The sequence below is a fragment of the Budorcas taxicolor genome, chromosome 25, assembly GCF_023091745.1.
Source record: "Budorcas taxicolor isolate Tak-1 chromosome 25, Takin1.1, whole genome shotgun sequence".
Lineage (NCBI taxonomy): Eukaryota > Metazoa > Chordata > Mammalia > Artiodactyla > Bovidae > Budorcas > Budorcas taxicolor.
The window spans coordinates 51,330,588-51,354,565 of record NC_068934.1 but is presented as its reverse complement, the minus strand read 5'-3'; the positions used below and the strand labels follow the sequence as shown (position 1 = coordinate 51,354,565).

At 63.2% G+C, this 23,978-nt stretch overlaps 2 protein-coding genes across 2 annotated transcripts in view; one reads left to right on the top strand and one right to left on the bottom strand.

Annotated features, from left to right (window-relative positions):
- DEAF1 (DEAF1 transcription factor) overlaps positions 1-18,001 on the bottom strand; it is a 28,478-nt gene extending 10,477 nt beyond the window's left edge. The window contains exons 1-10 of the mRNA XM_052661859.1: positions 17,716-18,001; positions 14,463-14,560; positions 13,052-13,181; positions 12,636-12,782; positions 12,003-12,142; positions 7,870-7,935; positions 4,371-4,497; positions 3,604-3,732; positions 2,444-2,572; positions 878-1,125 (exon numbers count right to left, since the gene is read on the bottom strand). Of these exons, the coding sequence (XP_052517819.1) occupies positions 878-1,125; positions 2,444-2,572; positions 3,604-3,732; positions 4,371-4,497; positions 7,870-7,935; positions 12,003-12,142; positions 12,636-12,782; positions 13,052-13,181; positions 14,463-14,560; positions 17,716-18,001 (1,500 nt within the window). The remainder of the gene's footprint in view (positions 1-877; positions 1,126-2,443; positions 2,573-3,603; positions 3,733-4,370; positions 4,498-7,869; positions 7,936-12,002; positions 12,143-12,635; positions 12,783-13,051; positions 13,182-14,462; positions 14,561-17,715) is intronic.
- Positions 18,002-18,797: 796 nt separating this feature from the next.
- TMEM80 (transmembrane protein 80) lies at positions 18,798-22,875 on the top strand. The gene is made up of 5 exons (XM_052662259.1): positions 18,798-18,820; positions 20,772-20,787; positions 21,521-21,614; positions 21,699-21,791; positions 22,670-22,875. Exons 1-5 carry the CDS (start codon positions 18,798-18,800, stop codon positions 22,873-22,875), a joined length of 432 nt encoding a protein of 143 aa, XP_052518219.1.
- The last annotated feature ends 1,103 nt before the right edge of the window (positions 22,876-23,978 follow it).

The window sequence follows — 23,978 nt, the reverse complement described above, 5'->3', positions numbered from 1 at the left end:
CAGGGAGCCAGCCCGGGGCTGAGCCAGCAGAAACAACGGGCGAGACAGCTGTGTCCACGGTGCCCCCACCCCCTCCAGGAGCGCCTGCAGCCCCATGCGTGAGAACAGCAGCTAGGCCACGCCCGTCCTGCCCAGACCAGGCCTACAGCCATGCCCAGCAGCAGACTCCGAGACAGACCCCCGCATGACGGGCGGGAGAGCAGCCAGCTCAGCTGCTGGCAAGGACCAAGTCCAGCGCTTGCCAGGTGAGCAGACAGAACCCAGCAGAGCTCAGAGCTTCTGCCTGGAATCAAGGTGCCTGGAACCAGCAGGAGCAGGGTATCCCCAGGTGCAAGGGGAGGAGTGAGCGCAGCAGAGCCTGAGACGACCAGAGGGTCAGAATCAGCCGAGACAGCAGGGGCGACCGCGCCAGGCGGCCGCTCAGGACTGGTCAGAGCAAAGGAGCCTCCACAGGACGCAGGTGGGTTTTCGGCCACCACCTCCTGGCTATGACAGCCCTCCCCAGGCCCCTGCCTGATCCTGCAAGCCTCAGCAAAACAAAAGCATAATTAAGCACCCGATAAAACCTTCTTTCCTCTTGTCTACAAAAAGTGATACTAAAGTGAAAATTTTTCTTATATAGATTTGGTGAGAAAACCACAGTCCACGGGGACTGTGACCGGCAACACCCCCGCGACTCTGCGTCACAGCAGATGATCCCTGGGGAGGCTGGCCTGACGGGACGAGCGCCATCTGCCACAGGTGTCCTGGAGCGTGTGTGAGAGCCGAACACCGGAGGGGAGCACCTGCCCTAGCTAGCAGAGAAGCTTCACTTGCGTGCGCGCCCCTAGCGCCCCTGCCCGGGAAGGCGGGCGCAGACCCGCGGCGCGGATGGTACCTCCTTCCGCTCGGCGTCTGCCTGGGCTCTGGCCTGGGCCGCGGCGGCCTCCCGGTAGGAGCTGGCCTGCTTGGCCTGTTCGAACAGCGTCTTCAGCTGCTGCGCGGTGCTGAGCAGGGAGTTAACCATCTCCTCCAGGTACAGCCAGCTCCGCTGCTCCGACACCTCCAGCCCGCTGACCACCGAGGGGGAGACAGCTTTGGTGGGGGTGGAGGGCGGCACCGCCAGGGCCGGCAGGGACGTCAGCACTAGCCCGAGGGAAGCAAAACAGAGCAGAAGTCAGCATGTCCCCTGGCTCCAAGGGGCCTCCGTGCTCTCGTCGAGTGTGGGAGAGTGGGCTGGTGCACAGAGCGCAGGCCTAGGGGGACCCAGGACACTGCAGGTGCAGAGACGCCCTCACCCCGCCCCCCCGGCTCCCCCTCTAACCCCTGCTGCGGCTACAGCCGCCTGACCATGGACGGCATGCCAACTGCAAGCAGGAGCTGAAGCCTCCTGGTTTCATTTCTGCTCACACAGAAACCTTTAGGGCCGTCTGTGGGCACGGGGTCTGGGGCACAGATCAGGGCTGGCAGGGGGCAGGTTCCTCTCAGCTGCAGAAAACATCATGGCGGTGAAAAGGGAACCTGGGGCGACGCTGGCTCTGGACAGGACGTAGAGACTCACACTTTGGATGCAGGAGGCCTGCCCACCTCTGTCCCGAGGGGCCTGGGCAGAGACGGCCCAGGGGAGACACGCGCACCCAGGCCGCGCTGAGCGCGTCAGCCTTCTCCGAGGAAAAGCCCTGAAGGGAGTGCCGGCTGAGCCCCCGGCGCACACGCCCCACCAAGGCCCGTTCCCAGCTCCCAGGTACGCCCACTAGACGAGCCACACGAGACGCACGGTCAGCGCTCAGGAGCCAGACCCACCGAGCAGCGAGACCGCGGCTGTGAGCCCGCTCCCGGGAAGGCACTGGGCTGGGAGCACGGGACCCCGAGAAAAGCCTCCCCCTCCCCCCTCCTCGCTGCGCCGGGCCTAAGGGGAGGGGCAGTGGGACAGGGCAGACAGAGGGCAGCAGCTGCTCTTGGGGGCCCCCGCGGGCTAGACCAGAGCCCACCCCGACATGATCACCCCAGGAACAGGCTGCACCACCCTGAAGGAAACAGGAAGCCCCGAGTCCACCCTGGAATCAGTGAGGAGCGAGCAGGCAGGGGGGCCGCGGTCACGTGGGATGGACACCCCCGAGGCTGGCCGCGGCCTGCTGGGGCTCTGCTGGGGCTGGGCTGGGCTTTAGGAGGTGGGCTGGGGAGGCAGGTAGTGGCAATCACACACACACGCACGGGGACGTCCTGGCAGCTGCAGGCCAGTGAGTCACAGACACACACACTCTCACACCTGAAGCCAGGGACAAGCGCCCTCAGGGGCACCATCCCAGTGCAGCGTCCCAGGTGGAGCCCGGCGGGTTCAGGCTCTGCTGGGCACAGGGCAGTAGGTGAGCAGCCGTGCCCCACCTAGCATCCGGCAGAAGCTTCCGGTCTACAAACAGCCCTGCCTCCCCAGACCTCGGGAGCGGGGCTCCTCCTCACTCACCTATTTTGGGATGAGACGTTGGCAATGCGGCCTCAGGGAACGGTGCGATCTGGCAGCTGTCCTGATAACCGGGGTAGTGGGGCTCCGGGTGGCCGACCCTGCACGGAGGCTGCACGCCCGCTTCCTGCACTGTGCGGAGAGAGGCGCCACGCCCGTGACCCCACTGCGGTGCGTCCAGCCAGGCAGCCCTCAAGCTCACAAGTGAAGGAAGACAACAGCACCGGGGGCCCGGAGGGAACCAGAACCGACGACAGCACCGGGCCCGGAGAAAACCAGAACTGACAAGGCGCCAGGGGCCCGGAGGGGGACGGAACCGAAGACAGCGCCGGGGGTGGGAGCGGATCAGAACCAACGACGCGCCAGGGGCCCAGAGGGGGACGGAACTGACGACAGCGCCGGGCCCAGAGGGAACCAGAACCGAAGACAGTGCCGGGGGTGGGAGCGGATCAGAACCAACGACGCGCCGGGGGCCCGGAGGGGGACGGAACCGAAGACAGCGCCAGGGGTGGGAGCGGATCAGAACCAACGACGCGCCGGGGACCCAGAGGGGGACGGAACTGATGACAGCGCCGGGCCTGGAGGGAACCAGAACCAAAGACAGTGCCAGGGGTGGGAGCGGATCAGAACCAACGACGCGCCGGGGGCCCGGAGGGGGACGGAACCGAAGACAGCGCCAGGGGTGGGAGCGGATCAGAACCAACGACGCGCCAGGGGCCCAGAGGGGGACGGAACTGATGACAGCGCCGGGCCCGGAGAGGGACGGAACTGACGACAATGCCGGAGGCCTGGAGTGGAACAGAACCGAGGACAGCGCTGGGGGCCCGGAGGGGGAGGGAACCGACGACGCACCAGGGGCCCGGAAGGGGATGGAACCGACGACGCGCTGGCGGCCCGGAGGGGGACGAAACGGCACAGGAGTGGGTGGGCTCCCGCTTGCTCCCTTTCGCTCCCTAACATGGCCTAGAGTTTACAGATGCACAGGGGGCCTCTGCCCGCCGGCTCTCTCCACATCCCACAAGCAGCCTCAGCTTTTCAGGTCCTGGTCCTGCCACCACCAGCCAAGCCCCCAGCCCCTACCCGCTGCTTCGGGGTCTCCCTGGCTCCTGCAGGTGGAAGGGGGAGCCTCTCGGGGCCAAGGCACCAGGGCTGAGGCAGCTTGCCTGTGGCTCCCGCGAAGACGTCGCCTTGGGCTGGACTTTCCGAGATGACGGCAGTGGCCTCCACGGTGGACGCCCGGTCAAAGGTTAGTGCGCCCGAGGTAGTGATCTGTCCTGAGGGGGTCACGGTGACTGCAAGGGCAGGGCAGCCATCACTCGCCCAGCCGGAAGCCCAGCACTGGGGAGGGGGTGGCGTGGGGTGCGCAGCAGCACCCAGGGGCCCCCAGCCCACCTCCGCAGGGTGGCGCCTGGTGCCAGTGAGGGCAAGGCCCACGCCCCCCAAGGCGGCTCCCGCTGTTGGATCCTAAACACACACACACGTGTGCCCTCTCTAAGGAAAATACTCATCGAAGTTGAAGAGAAACAGCAGCCACGCCTCCTCGGAGCTCCGTATCCTCCGGGCCCCCCAGGACCCACTGGGTCGTGGACAGTCTCTGAGGACCCGTCAGCCCCCAGATCTTCCCTCCCTTTGGGTCTTCCCTTACCCCCACTCACCATCTCAAGGTTTCAGGAGCTGGGGCTCCTCCCTCAACTCCCACCAGCCTCGCCTGCCCACTGGGGCGTATGCAGCCCTGAGGGCGGGGGCCTGCCCGAGACCCAGACCCGAGGTCTTGGCATGAAGCTGGTGTGGAGGAGAGGCCGGGACCCAGGAGGCCAAGGGGCCTCTGGGAGCAGGAGCTGTGCCCCTTTAGACCCAAAGCCCTTGGCCACACGCGTGAGCAGGATGCGCTAAGAGCACGCATGGTGGCAGGGGCTTCGCGGACACTCACAGGTGGTGGCGGCGGTGGCGGGGAGCAGGGTGATGTTCTTAGGCGCGTCCTTCTTGACGGGCGTGGCCGGCAGCTCGCTCTCCTTCTTGCGCCTCTTGTAGGGCACGAAGAGCCTGACGGGGCCGCTCTAGGGGGCAGGGGGACAGAGGGAGACGTGAGGGCACCACCCCAGACTCTGTCCCGACGGACGCCCTGCGTCCACATCAGAGTTTTGAGAATTCCCAGAAGACAGAAACCAAACAGGGCCCACGAGGGCAGGGGCGCCCCACAGGCCCAGACGCGCAGGAGCAGAGGCCCTCAATGCAACAGGAAGGCAGGACAAGGGGAAGGCTGGGGAGCCGCCAGCTCGTGCCCGAGACCTCGCGGCCTCACTGGCCCTCCCTGCTGCCCTCCCGCATGTACTGTGGACCCAAGCGTGGACTTTCTTCTCAACCCCAGGATCTCCACTGGGCTCCTCCCTTTTGTGATTTTCTCCACGTGATGAGATGTCGTTGTTACACCCTCTGGGCTGAACTGTGAGGTCTCAGCCAGCAATGTGGATGCATTAGGAGTAAGGACAGTGGGGCCCTAACCTGGTGGGATTAGTCCCTGTAGGAGGAGACACCAGAAACACCCCCTAACTGCCACATGAGTGAGAGCCTGCAAGCCAAAAGGAGCCCCAGCCAGCAGCAAACCAGTGCGGGGACCCAGACTGCCGCCTCCACAGCTGTGAGAAAGCCCGCGCGTGCCGCAGCTGCCCTGGGAGTGGTGCCTGCCCCAGCCCCGGAGACTGGGACCGAGACCCCTGCTGAGAACGCTTCCACCCTGCAGACACAGAGCCTGCCTGGAAGCCCCCTCAGCTGCTGCTGCAACGGGAAGCATCTCCTGCCTGCTGCTGTTCCTCCATGGGGTCCACACACCCCCGTTCCTTCACACGCCTTGTGACTTCTGTTGGAGCTGGACATCCGTGCCGACGGCTGTCCCCCTCCAGGCTCCCCCGCTGCAGCCCTGCACACGGGGTCCCTGCAGGCCCCTCCGGGCAGCAGCAGTCAAGCTGCTACACCAGCCGACTGCTCTGCCCTCTGCAGACTGCTCCGCTGTGGGATCCAGGCACCCGGGGCTCTGCACTGGGGGCTTTCGGGACACATCTAGAGGAAACGCCCCGGGACAGTTGCTTAGCTGACACCCGCCCACACACTGCCCGGGAGCGGAGCCTCGGCAGCACTCACACCATCAGCCTAACTCGTGGTCCTATCGCTGCCTCCACCACAGGGAATTCCACCGCATGGGGTATGGGCGAGCGGGGCCAGGACGATGGGGCCGGTGGCCTGGAACGGAGCTTCCCCTCAGCCGAGCAGGGCCGCAGGCAGGGAACAGGCCCTGGCTCACACACCAATCTAGGTCTGCCCCTAGATTGACAAAATTCTCCCGGATAAATATTTTTTGCTATATGCTGCCAGGACAGCTTTCAGAGATCCTAAGCAGGCTTTTTGCATTATTTCGCCAATGAGGATTATGTCTCTGGGGGTTGGTCCATAGAGCTCTGCAGACCACTGTTCCTGATTCGGAAGCCAAAATGTGTCCATTTGATGAAGGAGACGTACAAGATTTTATTTCATGGACTGAACCTTTGGTTCCATGTCTAAGAAATCCCAGGTCTAACTTGAGATCACAAAGATTTTCTTCTAAAAACTTTAATTTTGTTTTCAACAAATCTCTAGAATCCATTTTTAATTCATTGGTATATAAAGTATGATGTCTAGGTCAAAGGTCATTTCTATGCCTACTGTGTCGACTGTCCCCACACTTTCTGGGTCCGACTGTGGGTGGCTAGTCTGCCCCTAGATTGACAGGCCCCCTCCGCAAAACCACAGGCTCTCACCCAAGGACCCCACTCGGCAGGTCTGAGGCCCCGAGCTGTGGCCCCTCCAGTCTCAGTCTTCATCCTCAGAGCCCTGCTGCAATCCCGTCTCCTCTGCCTTTCCATAGAAACCTTAGAGTCCTTAAAATCCAGCCAGGACTGTGAAGGGAGCCACGTCACACCTGCAGACCTATCTGGGGAGCGGAGCACGCTCCCCACAGAGGCTCCCACCCCACAAGTCCACAGTGCCCCTGAGTTCTCTTCTGGCGGCTTCTAGCTTTTAGCATCCAGGTTCCGCCCTGCAGGTCACACCTCGGGGTTTCAGCATTTGCAGGGACTACAGACAGCCCTGCTGTGTGCTCCACGCTTCCTGACGGGGCAAACCCCCTGCTCTGCTCCTCTGACCCCTACAAGATCTCCAAGAACATCACCTGCCGGTCCCCTCAAGCAAACTTTAAAAGTATTTTATTCTCACACAAATATCCTGCTGGGTAATTCTTCAGCCACCTGATGCCAAAAGCTTACTCACCGGAAAAGATCCTGATGCTGGGAAAGACTGAGGGCAGGAGGAGAAGGGGGTGACAGAGGCTGAGACAGCTGGAAGGCATCATGGACTCACTGGACGAGTTTGAGGAAACTCGGAAGTAGCAGGGGACAGGGGAGCCTGGTGTGCTGTGGTCCACAGAGTTGGACAAGCCTTAGTGGCTGAACCACAGCATTCTACCAGGATCACGTGTGATCTGTGTACAGGCTAGGCAGCTTCAGAATATTGGGTTTTCCCAGTCAAGAACGTCTCTCCAGTTAGCTTTCTTCCATAGCTGCTAATAGTTAACCAGATGAGCAATCGAACTTTAAAAAGGAGGACTTCCTCATGGCACAGTGAATAAGGATCTGCCTGCCAATTCAGGGGGCGTGGCTTCGATCCCTGGTCTGGGAGGACTGCACGTGCTGCGGAGCAACTGAGCCCGTGCGTCACAGCTCCTGAGCCCAGGCCCCGCCGCTGCCGAAGCCTGCGTGTCCCAGAGCCTGTGCCCTGCAGCGAGCGGCCCCCACCCACTGCAGCTGCAGAAAGCCCGCACAGCAACGAAGACCCGGGGAACGAAAAATAAATAAATGTTTTTAAAGTACTAAAAAAAAAAAAACTTAGAAAAAATTTTTATGAGAAAACCTCATTAAACAGTTTTTTAAATTCTGAAACACTTAAAATAATATTCAACAACAAGAAAGCCTGAAACAAAGCGGGTGGTTCACACATGACACGCTGCCATCACACTGAAAGCCACTCAGCAACGTCAATTAAAACAACACTCATCTTTAAACAGTTAAGAATCAGATAAAAAAAAACCTCAAAAGACATAAAGAGTTCTCTATACAAAGCAGTTCCAGGCAGCGTTTTTTACAAATTGATGTTAAAAATGCAAATCGTAAAATACCACATTGTCATCAGCACGGGAAAACACTTGGGGGGCAGGATGGGAGGGGGGGCAGGACGGGGACGTCATGAGGTTTACTTTATCTAGGAAGGTCCCCTTTGGGTCCTCTGAGCAGTCCTGGGCCCACTTGAGGCCTCAGCCACCAGAGCTACAGCCGAAGAACAGATTCTGAGGGGAAACTAAGGGGGAAACAGCGCAGAAGAGTCGAAGGGTCGGGAGTACTCACCAGGGTCATGTCGTCACAGCAGGCAGCACAGGTGCAGGAGGCTGCGTGAGGGTTCAGAATGCCATCCTGGGGTCACGACAGTGAGACGGAGAGGGCATGAGACACCGCGACCCAGGGAGGGTGGCAAGACACCGAGACACGGGGAGGGCGTGAGAGACACCGCGACAGGGAGAGGGTGTGAGAGACACCGCGACCTGGGGAGGGTGTCAGAGACACCGCGACACGGGGAGGGGGAGAGAGACACTGTGACAGGGAGAGGGCGTGAGAGATACCGTGACAAGAGGAGGGTGAGAGAGACACCATGACAGGGAGAGGGCGTGAGAGACACCGTGACACGGGGAGGGTGAGAGAGACACCGCGACAGGGAGAGGGCGTGAGAGACACCATGACAGGGAGAGGGCGAGAGAGACACCGCGACCCGGGGAGGGCGTGAGAGACACCGCGACCCGGGGAGGGCGTGAGAGACACCGCGACCCGGGGAGGGCGTGAGAGACACCGCGACCCGGGGAGGGGGAGAGAGACACCATGACAGGGAGAGGGTGTCAGAGACACCGCGACACGGGGAGGGCGTCAGAGACACCGCGACACGGGGAGGGTGTCAGAGACACCGCGACACGGGGAGGGCGTGAGAGACACCGTGACAGGGAGAGGGCGAGAGAGACACCGTGACACGGGGAGGGCGTGAGAGACACCGCGACAGGGAGAGGGCGTGAGAGACACATGACAGAGAGAGGGCGAGAGAGACACCGCGACCCAGGGAGGGCGTGAGAGAGACACCATGACCCGGGGAGGGTGAGAGAGACACCGTGACAGGGAGAGGGCGTGAGAGACACCGCAACACGGGGAGGGCGTGAGAGAGACACCGCAACACGGGGAGGGCGTGAGAGACACCGTGACACGGGGAGGGTGAGAGAGACACCGCGACACGGGGAGGGCGTGAGAGACACTGTGACAGGGAGAGGGCGTGAAAGACACCACGACAGGGAGAGGGCGTGAGAGAGACACCGCGACACGGGGAGGGCGTGAGAGACACCGTGAGAGGGAGAGGGCGTGAGAGACACCGCGACACGGGGAGGGCGTGAGAAACACCGTGACAGGGAGAGGGCATGAGAGACACTGCGACCCAGGGAGGGCGTGAGAGACACCGTGACAGGGAGAGGGCGTGAGAGACACCGCGACACGGGGAGGGCGTGAGAAACACCGTGACAGGGAGAGGGCGTGAGAGACACTGCGACCCAGGGAGGGCGTGAGAGACACCGTGACAGGGAGAGGGCGTGAGAGACACCGCGACACGGGGAGGGCGTGAGAAACACCGTGACAGGGAGAGGGCATGAGAGACACTGCGACCCAGGGAGGGCGTGAGAGACACCGTGACAGGGAGAGGGCGTGAGAGACACCGCGACACGGGGAGGGCGTGAGAAACACCGTGACAGGGAGAGGGCGTGAGAGACACTGCGACCCAGGGAGGGCGTGAGAGACACCGTGACAGGGAGAGGGCGTGAGAGACACCGCGACACGGGGAGGGCGTGAGAAACACCGTGACAGGGAGAGGGCATGAGAGACACTGCGACCCGGGGAGGGTGGCGAGACACCGCGACACGGGGAGGGCGTGAGAGACACCGTGACAGGGAGAGGGCGTGAGAGACACCGCGATCCGGGGAGGGCGTGAGAGACACCGTGACAGGGAGAGGGCGTGAGAGACACCGCGACACGGGGAGGGCGTGAGAAACACCGTGACAGGGAGAGGGCATGAGAGACACTGCGACCCGGGGAGGGTGGCGAGACACCGCGACACGGGGAGGGCGTGAGAGACACCGTGACAGGGAGAGGGCGTGAGAGAGACACCGCGACACGGGGAGGGCGTGAGAGACACCACGACAGGGAGAGGGTGTGAGAGACACCGCGACCTGGGGAGGGTGTCAGAGACACCGCGACACGGGGAGGGGGAGAGAGACACCGTGACAGGGAGAGGGCGTGAGAGATACCGTGACAAGAGGAGGGTGAGAGAGACACCGTGACAGGGAGAGGGCATGAGAGACACCGTGACACGGGGAGGGTGAGAGAGACACCGCGACAGGGAGAGGGCGTGAGAGACACCATGACAGGGAGAGGGCGAGAGAGACACCGCGACCCGGGGAGGGCATGAGAGACACCGCGACCCGGGGAGGGCGTGAGAGACACCGCGACCCGGGGAGGGCGTGAGAGACACCGTGACACGGGGAGGGTGAGAGAGACACCGCGACAGGGAGAGGGCGTGAGAGACACCGCGACAGGGAGAGGGCGTGAGAGAGACACCGCGACACGGGGAGGGTGTGAGAAACACCGTGACAGGGAGAGGGCGTGAGAGACACCGCGACCCGGGGAGGGTGGCGAGACACCGTGAGAGGGAGAGGGCGTGAGAAACACCGCGACACGGGGAGGGCGTGAGAGACACCGCGACACGGGGAGGGCGTGAGAGACACCACGACCTGGGGAGGGTGTCAGAGACACCGCGACACGGGGAGGGGGAGAGAGACACCACGACCTGGGGAGGGTGTCAGAGACACCGCGACACGGGGAGGGGGAGAGAGACACCGCGACACGGGGAGGGGGAGAGAGACACCGCGACACGGGGAGGGCGTGAGAGACACCGCGACACGGGGAGGGCGTGAGAGACACCGCGACACGGGGAGGGGGAGAGAGACACCATGACAGGGAGAGGGTGTCAGAGACACCGCGACACGGGGAGGGCGTCAGAGACACCGCGACACGGGGAGGGTGTCAGAGACACCGTGACACGGGGAGGGGGAGCGAGACACCGTGACAGGGAGAGGGTGTCAGAGACACCGCGACACGGAGAGGACGTGAGAGACACCGCGACACGGGGAGGGGGAGAGAGACACCGTGACAGGGAGAGGGCATGAGAGACACTGCGACACAGGGAGGGCGTGAGAGACACCGCGACACGGGGAGGGCGTGAGAGACACCGCGACACGGGGAGGGTGTCAGAGACACCGTGACCTGGGGAGGGGGAGAGAGACACCATGACAGGGAGAGGGTATCAGAGACACCGCGACACGGGGAGGGTGTCAGAGACACCGCGACACGGGGAGGGCGTGCAAGACACCGCGACAGGGAGGGCGTGAGAGACACCGCGACCTGGGGAGGGTGTCAGAGACACCGCGACACGGGGAGGGGGAGAGAGACACCGTGACAGGGAGAGGGCGTGAGAGACACTGCGACACGGGGAGGGCGTGAGAGACACCACGACACGGGGAAGGCGTGAGAGACACCGTGACAGGGAGAGGGCGTGAGAGACACTGCGACACGGGGAGGGCGTGAGAGACACCACGACACGGGGAGGGCGTGAGAGACACCGGGACACGGGGAAGGCGTGAGAGACACCGTGACAGGGAGAGGGCATGAGAGACACCGCGACCTGGGGAGGGTGTCAGAGACACCGTGACACGGGGAGGGGGAGAGAGACACCGTGACAGGGAGAGGGTGTCAGAGACACCGCGACACGGGGAGGGGGAGAGAGACACCGTGACAGGGAGAGGGCGTGAGAGACACCGCAACAAATGTGGGTGTCCCTCAAGCAACAGGCCCAGGCTCCAACCAGCTCCACCCTGACCCCCCCCCCATGAGCATGGACCCCATTCTTCCAGAACCTCTCTGCACACACCATCCCCCTCTCCCATCCAGGGAGTATGGGCGTGATGCCTCTGCTAACCCCAAGAGCTAAACTGGAAACAGGAGCAGGGGCCCTCTGCCCACGGATAAGCTTGAGAGACAGCTGGTGTGTTTCAAAAAGTCATGGACAGAGTTACTCCGTCTTATTGGGTCTCTCCCCCACACACGTTGTTAAACTTGCATTTGATTTTTCCTGTTAATAAAGAAACTCACGTGAGCTCCCTCAAACAGAAGCTGTGTTGCCTCATCCATTTCTTATCCTGCACAAGGTACCGTGCAAACATCCTCAACATCCCATTTGAAACATCAGGAAACAGAAAGGTTAAGTAACTTGCCCCAGGTCACACAGCAAGTGAGTGGAGGGCTCAAACCCTGTCTGTCTGACTCCGGCCTGGGGGCCTTCAGAGCCGCGTAGCTGACACCCTGGGAGGCAGGAGGCGGGGAGGTGAGCGCTGGGGTACCTGGATGAGGCACTGCAGTGGCCGCCCCGCATAGCGGATGCTCCTCTTCCAGTCTTTGCTGCTGGCCCTTCCTGCCATGGCTTCAAACTCGGTGGGGCTGTACCAGTTCTCCCCCTGCTTGATACAGCGGCCTCGGCCTCCTGAAAGGACAGGCCACCTGCTGTGGTTCCTGCCCACGCCAGGCCAGCTGGCCCCTGGTACCCCGCTGTGAACCCACACCCGTGGGCGCTGTGTCTGACCACCTGCACGAGCGTCCACCTGATGCCCTGGGCACCATGCGGCGACCACCTCCCTCATGGAGCTGATGACCTCTGCCCACTTGCAGAGCTTCCTGCCAACCGGACACCAAGTGGACCCAAGACTTCAGGAAACATGGTCCAGGCCTAGCGCCCCCTCAAAGTGCCTGTTTGCTTAACTAGTCTATGCCATTACAGCCTTCCTTGAGCCCAGCTTATATGGAGGTTGCAGAAAGAAGGCCAACCTCAAAGAAGAAGCAGTGGTCTGAGCCCAACCCACCTGGGCCCACCCCTCACTTACCTGGGTCCGCCCCTCACCCACCTGGGCCTACCCCACTCAGGCCCACCCCCACCCACCTGGGCCCACCCCCATCCTCCTGGGCCCGCCCCCGCCCACCTGAGCCAAGCCTGCTCTTGTACAAGGTGCCACTGATGTTGCGGCAGCGCACGGGCAGCTCACTGTCGTACACCGAAGGGTCCCAGTTGTACTTGGTGCCACCCTTCTCTTGACCGGGAGCCAGAGGAGTCGGAGGAGACTGAGGTCCTTGAGCAAAGAAAGCACCGTGAGCGTGAGAGACCCTGAGCGCAGCCTGGACCACAGGGAAGCACAGGGACAGCTCTGCTCTCACAGGTCCTCCTCAGCTCAGCACCCCGTCCCCACAACCCTGGGCAACACTCACTGCCTGGAACATTTTCTACTTAAACAATGTTCGATATTTAAGCTCCCCACAAAACACAGAAGCTCACCCAGGAATACGCTCCAGCAGCCCAGGGGGCACTTGGCCCCGGAGGCCCGGAGCGGGCAGGCAGTACCTGGGGTGAGAGGCGCTGCAGGTGCCTTCAGCCCGGCGGTCTCCACAATGCTGCCATCCGTGTGCACGACAATGAGCGTGGCCTTCTCGGGGTTCAGGCTGTCCCCGATCTGCAGGGCTGTCCTGCCCGACTGCAGGACAGAACACCCACCGTCTCAGGGACAGCCGCAGCACCCCTCTGTACCAGGCTGTGGCCCCCCAGACAGGTTCCAGGTGACACCGCCCCCGGGGGGGCCTCTTCCAGACTCCGAGCCAAGACCAACCAGAGGCGAGGTCTGCGTGGCCCCGAGCAAATGCTCACGTGGCTTGCACAGATTAAGGGATGAACCTGCTTCCAGCATAGGAAAGGCCCTCTCTTCTACCCTGGAGGCTCTCACAAGGTCACAGGTCTCAAGGGATGGTCTCCAAGAGGCCAAGTCCATTGGTACAGGAGCCAAGATCCGGTTGGTATGGGACCATTTCTCATGCCCAAGTCCCACCCAGAACAGGGGCCTCCCAAGCCACACTGCCCACATGCCTCCCCATGGGCCTGTATGCTGCTGTGACCTCAACTGCCTCTCCTGGGCCAGTAAGAGACCCCATTCTGCCCGTGTAGAAAGCGAGCCCACCCTGACTGCCCCCAGGCACACCTCACGGCCTCGCCCAGATAGCCCTGCAGTGGACTAGGGACCCAGGCGCACTGCACACCAAGGTCTGGGACATGCTCCTGCTACCACGCTGAGAGGGAAACACCGAGGCAGAGACCTTTGCTCCTCTCTGAAAACGTTGCCTTCACATCAGAGGAGATGAGGAGTCGACCGTGGGACTGAGGGCCCCCACCCATAGGCACACGCACACCCGGCCTGCTCTCACAGACCTGCGGGGTCACCACCTCAGTCAGGGCATCGGCCCTGCGTGAGTGTGAATCGCTGGACGCGTGCGACTCTGGAGCGGAAAAGCAGAATGCTTTGCGCTGGTTCGAGAGCCACAGAGGGTCTTTCTAATGAGGCAGGCGGGACACGCGGAAACTTGAACCACCCTCTCCCTGTCGGCGTCCAGGAAGGTCGCACCAGATTCCGGGCCTTCCTGTCGTCAGAGCCTGTGGACGCGGGTGCCCTAACTTCCCGGCCCTCGGGACCAGAGAGCCCGCTGTTGGGTCGGACACCAGCCCGAGGCACGGAGCTGTTGCCTGGCTACCGGCCGGTGTCTCCGGGCACCAGAGCGTATAAACCCCCGCTCTTAAACCTGCGCCCTGAGGCCTCCACAGACCTGCCACCCTCACACTCGAGAGCGAGCTTCCTGCCGGTCGCCGTCCCAGTGACAACTCTGCTTCCAAGTGTACAGAGCCCCAGGCGTGCTCCTGCCCCCCACCCCGGGCGCTCGGCGGAGGGCGGGCTCAGGGTCCCCCCGCCCAGACTTGGCCTGGGTCTTACCAGCACGTGGCCTGAGAGCGAGGCGGCATTCGCCGCAGACGTGGTGAAGACGTTGTCTGCCGAGGCGCCCACGCTGGCTACCGTCACGGTGGTCACCTCTGCAACACGGAAGCGCGACTCAGCGCCTGGCTGGAGCCAGAGGCCGCCAGGGGATGGCGTGGTGGGCAGCTGCCATGGCAGGTCCCTGAACTGCCAAGGGAGGCCTAACCCTGGGCATGAAATGCCCAATGTTTCCAGACCACAGTCTGCTCGACCTGGTCCTTCCAAGGATAAGAGGCTACCTCTCCATCCCCGCAGAGCCTGCCACGCACAGTGAAGACCCACTGAGCTGGTCACAGCTCTGCCAAACTGCCCTGGCCTCCTGCTCCCTTCTAGGAAAAAAAAAAAAACCATCCAGAAGGAGCTTCTCAGATCCCAGAGTCCCCTCCCTTATTGTGGGGACCCTCCCAGACCCCATGGGTCAGCACGGTTCTGGCTGAGGTCCACCCCTCCCTCCCCCTCCATCACCTCGACCTGCCACTGACCTCTTCTTCCTGAAACCCATCAGACCTGCCAGTGCCCTCCGCCCCCCGACATGGAGCCTGGCCCCTCCCAGCAGCCTTCGTGCCCTACCTCCCTGCACCCCCGCCACAGCCCACACCTGACAGGCTGCCCTGACAGCCTTCCCTTGCTGCTCGCCCCCCTCCAGGGGTGGCACCGCGTTCCAGAATGTCCCGAGCCTAGCTGTGTCTGTGCCTGGCAGAGGTGCTCAGATTGACAGAGGGTCCCGCACAATCTGTCAACCTGCACTCACTGAACTGCTCTGAAAATCCCTGCCCCCCGTGTGTCTTTTCCACCATTTCCCAGGGAGCCTGGGCCTAAGGGGCCTGAGCCCATGCTCAGGTCTACACACCTGGCCAGCAGCCCAGAGGAGGCAACCTCAGCCCAGCACGGTGTCCTGTTGAACTACCGAAACCCAGGAGTCACCTGACCTCAGTAACCCACAACAACCAAGTTCTAACACATTCAAAAAACACAACTATAAAACTGTGCAAAGAAAAAAAAAACAAAACACCTGACATTGGGGTTTCCCCAGTGGATTGGGGCTTCCCCGGTGGCTCAGCGGTAAAGAATCCACCTGCCAGTACAGGAGACATGGGTTCAATCCCTGGTCTGGGAAGATCCCAAACGCAGCAGGGCAAGTCCATACACCACAGCTACCGAGCCTGTGCCCTAGAGCCCAGGAGGCGCACCGACCGAAGCCGACACAGCCTAGAGCCGACCTTCGCGACGAGAGAGGCCGCTGCAGTGAGAAACCAGTGCACCACAGCTGGCAGCAGCCTCCACGCACAGCTGGCAGCAGCCTACACGTACAGCTGGCAGCAGCCTGCACCACAGCTGGCAGCAGCCTCCACATACAGCTCGACAGCAGCCTGCACTCACAGTTGGCAGCAGCCTCCACACACTGCTGGCTGCAGCCTCCAGGCACAGCTGGCAGCAGCCTCCAGGCACAGCTGGCAGCAGCCCCCAGGCACAGCTGGCAGCCCCCAGGCACAGCTGGCAGCAGCCCCCAGGCACAGCTGGCAGCAGCCTCCACGCACAGCTCGACAGCAGCCTGCACCACAGCTGGCAGCAGCCTCCACGCACAGCTGGCAGCAGCCCCCAGGCACAGCTGGCAGCAGCCTGCACCACAGCTGGCAGCAGCCTCCACGCACAGCTGGCAGCAGCCCCCAGGCACAGCTGGCAGCAGCCTGCACCACAGCTGGCAGCAGCCTCCACGCACAGCTGGCAGCAGCCTCCACATACAGCTCGACAGCAGCCTGCACTCACAGTTGGCAGCAGCCTCCACACACTGCTGGCTGCAGCCTCCACGCACAGCTGGCAGCAGCCTCCAAGGCACAGCTGGCAGCAGCCCCCAGGCACAGCTGGCAGCCCCCAGGCACAGCTGGCAGCAGCCCCCAGGCACAGCTGGCAGCCCCCAGGCACAGCTGGCAGCAGCCCCCAGGCACAGCTGGCAGCAGCCCCCAGGCACAGCTGGCAGCAGCCTCCACGCACAGCTGGCAGCAGCCTCCACGCACAGCTGGCAGCAGCCTCCACGCACAGCTGGCAGCAGTGAAGCAGCAGAAAAGCCCACGGAGCACTAGGCCCAGCAAAGTCAAAAGTCAATTAAAAAACAAACAAAAACTGACGTTGGTACACTTCTCTGATGTCAGGACAAACAGCATCATATTTCTTTTCTGCCTTCAGAAAGATGTGAGCAAAAATAACATAAACCTGAAGAAAAACCTAACTATTCAAGATCTCAATGTTAAACTAGTTTAGCAACGAAAATGGAACCCTTATTTAAGGGCCACAAATCTTTCTTCCCATGCTTCTGCGAGAATCCCAAAAGACCACAGCCCAGGCAGACCAGAGGCAAGGTGGGTAGCAGGGGAGCTGGCCCCACCCAGCACCTCCAGCGCCAGATAAACGCAAGGGCACCTGGATGCGGAGGCCGCTGTCCAGTTCTGAAACCCATGAAGTTCCTTCTGGAAGAAGAGCCTGAGGACACTCCCCAAGGGTTCCAGCACCTGGCTCTGTGGGCCAACCCGGAGCCTGACGTGGGAGGGACCGTCACTTGGGAAAGCCTCTACCTCCTTCAGGATGGTGTGCCAGGGAGGCACAACCTCTAAAGGGCGCTTTGGGGCATGGCTCAGGAACCTTGAGAATGAGCGTGTTCTGTTCATCAAGAACAAAAACGCGGAAGGGAAGACCCATCAAGGAAACGAGGAGTGGGGGGCATGGGGACAGGCCAGAGGGGGCACTGAGGAACAGGGTCCCGGCCTCCAGAGCCACTGCCCCCAACGCTTGCGAGCCCTCCCTGACTGAGCGCGCCTCACTCCCATCTGGAGTTCCATCTGGACCCGGCCAGCAGGATTCTAGGTGACCAGACACGCCCATCCCCGCGCTCCTCCAGGCGAGGACCTGACCCCCGTGTCACCAGCAACCAGGACATAAGGAGGGGAGAACGGGCAGGGCAAGAAGCAGGTGCAGAGAAGGTTCCGGAAGGAACGCAATCCTGAAAGAAGGGAAAGGCGTTCAGGGAGCAAGTGTGCGGCAGGAAAGGGCCGGGGCGCTCCCTGGGGCAGGTGTGCAGGGACCACGGGGCACACGACGTGCGTGCGCGGGCGTGCTGGGCGGGGGCACGGCAGGTGTGCGCGGGGGACAAGAGAGCGGGGCGGGCGCGCGGCAGGTGCGGGCAGGTGGGCGCGAACCGCGGGCGGCCGGCACTTGCCTGCGAAGGCGGCGGCCGCAGCGGCCTCGTCGGGGCCCGGCAGGGCCTCGGCGCCCATGTCCATGTGCCCGGGCTCGGCGGCCATCACCGCCACGGCCGTCACCCGCCGCGTCTCGCGCTCCGACTCCGAGTCCCCGTCCTCCGAGTCCTCGTCCCTGCTGAGCACCGGCTCCTCCGCCTCGCCTCCCGCCGCGGCCGCGGCCGCCGCCGCCACAGCGGCCGCGGCCGCCACCGCCGCCGCCTCGGCCAGGCCCAGCTGCTTGGCGGCCGAGTCCGAGTCCTCCATCCGGACTCCGCCGAGCCCGCCCGAAGGCTCCGGCCGGGGCCGCCCGAAGGCCGGGACAGAGCCCGAAGCGCGCCGCCCGAGGAGGCCGCCCGAGCCGGGCCGAGCCGAGCCGAAGCCTCCAGAGGAGGGTGGCCCGAACCGAGCCGAGCTGAACCGAGCCGAGCCGAGGCCGCCCGAGGCCGGCTGCCGAGCCGAGCCGGCGCCACCCGAACAGGAGCCGAACCGGCACGAAGCGGCCCGGTCGAGCCGGGCCGAGGCCTGCAGTCCAGAAACGACGAGGGCCGACTTGGGCCGAAGTGGGCCGAAGTGCGGAGCCGAGTCAGGCCGAATTGGTCCGAGGCGGCCCGAGGGTTTCCGAGCGACTCCGCGCCAGCCCTCTCCGCGCTCAGGAGGCCGCGCCGGCGCGTCCTCAGCCGGCGAAGGCACCTACTGTGAGGCCGACTCTGCCGGCCTCCGACGCGGCGCGGCCCGGCCTAGAAACTCGTGCGCCACCGGCTCCGCCCGCCCCGGGAGCCGAGCCCGCCCGAGGAGGAGCCGAGAGGAGCCGAACGCTCCCGAGCCGGGATCCTCTCGCGTCTCGGCTCGCCTCCTCCTCCTGGCCGAAAGTGCCCGAGCGCTGTCGGACAGGCTGATCGGGCCTCGGCCACGGTTCGGAATCAAGTCCCGAAACGCGGCGCCGTCGAGCCCCTTCGGGAGCAGAAGCGGAAATGGCCGAAGGGATTCCGTCCGAGTCCCGCGCCGAGAGGCTGCCGGGATCGCGGCGGACTCGGCGGGCGGGGCGGGGCCTGCGGGCAAGATGGCGGCCCCGCGGCGAGGGGAGCGGCCGGCGGCGCCCGCGGGCCGGGGAGCGGGAGGGCCCGGGGGGCGCCCCGGGAGAGCGGCCCGCTTGCTTCGGCTCTTCCCGGTGCGGGGGCACCTCGCGCGTGGTATTAACCAGTGGACGCAGCGTGTGCACTCGGTGAGACCGCCGCCCGCAGAGCCCGGCCCGGGCCCGCGGCCGTGCGGCCCCGGCTCCCCCGGGCGACGCGCGGCGCCCCTCGGCCCAGACGGGCGCCCCTGTGCTCCTCGGCCGGCAGCGAGCGGGACGGCTTCGTCTGAGGCCGGGCGGCGGGGGCTCCCCGGTTCGGCTCGGCCTGGCCCGGCGGCGCCCTGCGCGGGGGCCCCGTGCCGAGTCCGGGCGGCGCGGGCGCTCGGCCCGGGGGTCTGGAGCGCCGAGCCCGCCGGCGGCGCTGTCTGCGCTCTGAGCGCCCGCCGCGCTTCCCGGCCGCGGGGTTCCGGAGCGCGGGCTGGTGCCGGGCGCCGGTCTGAAGTTCGCACGTTCTCCTGCGGTGGAAATCGCGTTCCCACCAGGGCGGGGTCCCTTCACACCCTTCCTGTGTCACCAAAGGGAAGACGTTTGTTCTCTTTGCTTCTGCATCTAACTTCTGGCACACTAGTGGCCCAGACTGTAAAGACTCCGCCTGCAGTCGACCCGGGCTCGATCCCTGGGTCGGGAAGATCTCCTGGAGAAGGGAAAGGCAGCCCACTCCAGTACTCTTGTCTGGAGAATCCTATGGACAGAGGAGCCTGGCGGGCTACAGTCCATGGGGTCGCAAAGAGTCGGACACGACTGAGCGACTAGCATGGACGCCTGTTCACAGCCGCAGTTACTGCAATAGATCGTTGACAAAAATGTGAAGTCCTAAAAGCCCCGGCTGTCTTGTCAGAATGAGCCTCTTTCTGTAGATCGAAATCATTGGAACACCGTATCTGATTGTAGCTACCCTTGACGTTCATCGTTTAAATCCCAAATAGCTGACGGGTTTTCTACAGCATATTTTCCCCGAGCCCCACCATCTCAGTCTGCAACAATGGGCAGGCGGCAGATCTGAGGTTCTGCAGCGCACTGTCAAGAGAAGGGTCGGAAGAGAGGAAACTCCTGATTAGCGAGAAGTCCACCCAAATGGTGACAGGTAGTGAGGTAGCCGAGCTTACCCGGGCTTGGAAGAGGGCGCATCCGGCGTGGAGCCCACTCTTCCTGTGTGGCCTTGCGGGTTTTCTTAGTGATGGCGCTGGCACCCGCCTCGGCTCCCTGCACTCAGCACCTGCTGCCTCTCCGTGGCTCATGTCCTGTTTCGACCACTTAAGACCTCTCCCCAAGTGAGACTCCCTAGAGGACCTCGGATCTGCCCGGGAAGCAGGGTCTAACCCTTTGACGTCCCCCCAGAGCTCACTCAGGCCAAAGGTTTCTCTCTTGCCTGCTTGGGCCAAGGACGATGTGGTGTGGGAGAGAGCACCGTCCCAGCTGCTGCTGGCAGATTCCGAGGCCCACACTCATCTCACGATGCAGGGAGAATGCGTAACTGCTGTGCGGTTGGAGAGGGTGGAAAGAACTTGGATTGCTGGCTCAGGAAATGCTTATTTGGGGAGAGATTTAATTTTATGAATAAAATTCCAGAGAAAAGCAAACGTGTCTTATCAACGACAAAGACCTGAATCAGAAAAGGTCTTCATGTGCACACGTGCGGCCAGGTGCACGTCTGGCTCGTCCCTGGCGATGGGGCAGATCCCCCCGTCCTGGCCTTTAGCGTGCGCGTGGGTCAGGGCTTCGCCTCGTCAGGACACCCTGCCTCCCCGCCCAGGTTCAGCACAGCAGGTGGTCAGGTCCTCCTTGGAGGGATGACGGGTGCAGAGGTGTTGGAAAGGAGCCTCTCTGTGGGCCAGTGATGCTCGACAACAGAGCAGGCCAAGGCTTGGGGCCTCCCTGACTGGTTCCTTCTCTTCCAGGGAGAGCTTCCTCCACGGTGGTATCCTGCTGCTCCGTCCCCTGGCCCTCTGTCAGCCCAGGACCCAGGCCTCCACACAGGGCACCTGCAGTTGGCTCCTGGCTCCTGCTTTTTGCTCCTTCAAGCCCCACCCCCACCTCTGGGTTCTGAGTACGAGTTGGTGGGGCGGGGGGGGTGGACCGTCCTCTGCCAGGCGAGAGAGTCGACCTCCTCCACCAGTGCCTCCTGCTCAGCCATGCGCTGAGGGGCAGCTGCCTGACTCCCACCCAGGAGGCACAGGAAACTGAAAGCCCTTGCCTGGAACACTTAGAGAAATGACAAGTGTTCGGAGCTGAGCAAAGCTCTGGGCAAAACATTTAACTGTCCGCCCCCCCCCCCACCCCGCCCCCATCCCTCAAAGACATTTTCTTTGAAGAAAATGAGGAAAAGTCACTTTCTGCTTTCAGTCTTATAACTGGGACCCAGGTCAGGGTGATGAGCCTGGGAAAGCCCAGGAAGCCGAGGCTTTCCAGCCTGCGGTCACCAGAGGTGTGCTGGGTCCTCAGGCGACGATGTCCCAGGAGGGAAGCCCAGCCCCGCCCCCGACCCCACAGGGGCCCTGCCAGCCGAGGCGGCACCGATGGTCAGGTCTCCATGGCCACCCGCCGGGGCCTGGGCTGGACCTACCCACCGGCAGGGCCTCCTCTGTCGGCCCCCTTGGGGCGGGTGCCCCGGCAGGGCAGTCTGGGCCTGAGAGTCCTTGACCGCTGGCCAGCTCTCGCCGCTCGCGCTGCAGGTGTTGCTGGGTCTGAGTGGAAGGTGCTGCGCCCTGCACTTCCTGGCTACGCTCCTTCTGCTCGTGTATAAAAGTGAGTCACGCGGGAAAAGGCAGCACGCAGGGTGGGGCCCGGGCACCTGTCACGCGCTCTGCTCTGACGCTGGTTTGTCTCCAGGTCAGGTTTTCACTTATCCTCACAGTTGCCTGGTCCTCGACCTGACTCTGCTGTTTCTGATGGGGATTCTGGAAGCGATTCGGTTATACTTCGGTGAGTTGACTGGAAACCGTATAGCGCTTGAGATAACAGCGTCGCTAGCTGCAAGAGGAACCTTTAAACATCACTTTGTATCACAGTTCATCTCCTAAGTGCAGGAGCCCTAATAGGACTTTGTCCCCTCCCTGTCTCACAGCTCACCGCCAGGGCGCAGGCCTCCCCACTCCCAGTCACAGGCACACAGACGTAGGCGTGTCTCCATGCCTCTTAAATGAGGTCACGCTGCGTGTTCCCCTCCTGCTGCCGGAACGGCGGATAAAGCAGCGGGCACAGCCGGGGCCCCCCTCCCCCCCGAGCATATGACGTGGGAGGGCGGTGGGTGAGAAACGGCCTCTGCCCCCGCCCTGTCTCCGGGTGCCCCTCACCCCCGGGGCCCCTGGGCATCTTCTGTGCGCCCCTCACACCTGGGGTGACTGGAGGTGAGCGTCTTCTGTGCTGCTCCTGGTCTATGAGACGTGCAGCCGCTTTGTCTTCTTGTGAGTGTGTGTGACATCTTCCAGAATGACAGCGTAGAGGAAAGCAGTTTTGGAAATTTTAAAGAAAATCCTCTCAGTCCATGTGGAATGAGGGAAAGCTGTCAGAAGATAGTTGGGATCACTTTCAGATCCAGACTGCGTCTACCCCCCCCCCCCCCCCCGCCACTGCTGACCTGGAGACCCAGAGCTGGGCCTCAGTGAGAGCACTTCCCTCCCCTGTGATGGTCACTCAGGAGGGCCCCTTGCAATGGTCACTCAGGGTTGCCCCCTGACACCCTCGGATGCCGCATGGCAGTCAGAAGCTGGCTCTGGCCTCACAGCCATGCCGCCAGGGTCCTCTCAGGCGCCCGTGTCCGGAAGGCCCTGCCCGCCCATTGTGTCTGTTCTGCTCTCCAGGCACCATGGGCAACCTGATGGAGGCTGAGGTGCTGCTGGCTGCCAGCCTGGTCCTCACCGTGGGCGTCGCCCTGCTGTCTGCCTACTTCCTGCTCTGGCAGACCCTGGTGCTGCGGGTAGACTCAGCCCTCGGCGCCCTGCTCCTGGCGCTCCACGGCCTGGAGGCCGTCCTGCACGTGGTGGCCATTGCTGCCTTCGTCAGCTAGGTGAGCAGTGCCAGCCTTGTGGGACAGCCCTGGATAGGAGCCCTCCTCAGGACCTCCCCAGGTGGTCCCCCGACTGTCACCTCGAGCAGGAAGGGCATCTTCGTGCTCACCTGCCCCAGTGTTAGAGAGACTGTGTGTTTGCGGCGGGGTGTGCAAGGCAGAGGCGGGGCTGGGCTCCAGGGCAGAACAGAGTGCTGCAGCGGGGGCCCTGAGCAGGCTCGGGGGGCAGGGTGGGGGTGGAACCTGAGAGGGCTCCGGTTCTGGCTGGTGATCCCTGGGGTGCGGAGGGGGTTGAGGCTCTTCGGAAAGCAGGCGGCCAGGTCAAAGCCTCCCGGGGTCCAAGGCACCCCACCCCGTGCAGGGGCTGGAGCTCTCTGTTCCCCTGTAGCCGCAGGCAGCTTGGGGGTCCTGGGCTCTGCCTCCCACAGGAGGCACTCGCGGGCTGCCTAATCCCCCTCTGCCTGGGCGTGCTGAGGAAAGGTGATCTGGACGCTGCAGACCTGCGGGGAGCTGGCGGCAGCCTCCTCTGGGGATTTGTGCCATTCACAGATCCTCGGTGAGCGTTCCCGGGAGAAATCCGAGCTGGTGTTTTCTAGCGGCCTTCCTGCATTTGTTTCAGTTGCACGTTTTCTCTGTTTAGAAAAACACTGTGTTTGAATATCTAGACATTTTCTCTTCATTGTATCTTTAAAATAAAGGAATGTTTGTACCTCCCTGAACTGCTCCTGCCTGAAGCCACCTGCCTCCAGGCTTCTCCCTCCGCCCAGGTCCATCAGGGCCCAGGCCCAGCAGCTCTGGAGCAGCCCTCCGCCAGCCTGGGCCTCGGGGCTGGCCTCAGCGAGGAGGGCCGAATTATCACCCCAGTGGTCTTGTCCTTAGGGGTGAGTGGGCGTGGGAGCGCCTCTGCCCCCTGACTCCTTGGGCTCAGCACCCGTGAGCACCTATAGCCCGAAGGCCAGGCGAGGTGCCCTCCTGCGGAGCCCTCCTTGCGTTCAGCGGAGCTCCACCCCCTGCACCCTGAGTGGGCTCCGGAAGCCTCCAAGGATGCCACAGCCGCTCCCTGTGGCAAGATGCCTGATGCCTGCCGGGTTCGCGACCCTCCC

What these genes read in the sequence shown, in the direction of transcription:
- TMEM80 (XM_052662259.1), top strand. Translation starts at nt 18,798, where the DNA reads ATGGCGGCCCCGCGGCGAGGGGA. An exon ending in CCTTCTGCTCGTGTATAAAA is followed by an intron (nt 21,615 to 21,698) that starts GTGAGTCACGCG and finishes GTTTGTCTCCAG; the next exon opens with GTCAGGTTTTCACTTATCCT. An exon ending in AGCGATTCGGTTATACTTCG is followed by an intron (nt 21,792 to 22,669) that starts GTGAGTTGACTG and finishes TCTGCTCTCCAG; the next exon opens with GCACCATGGGCAACCTGATG.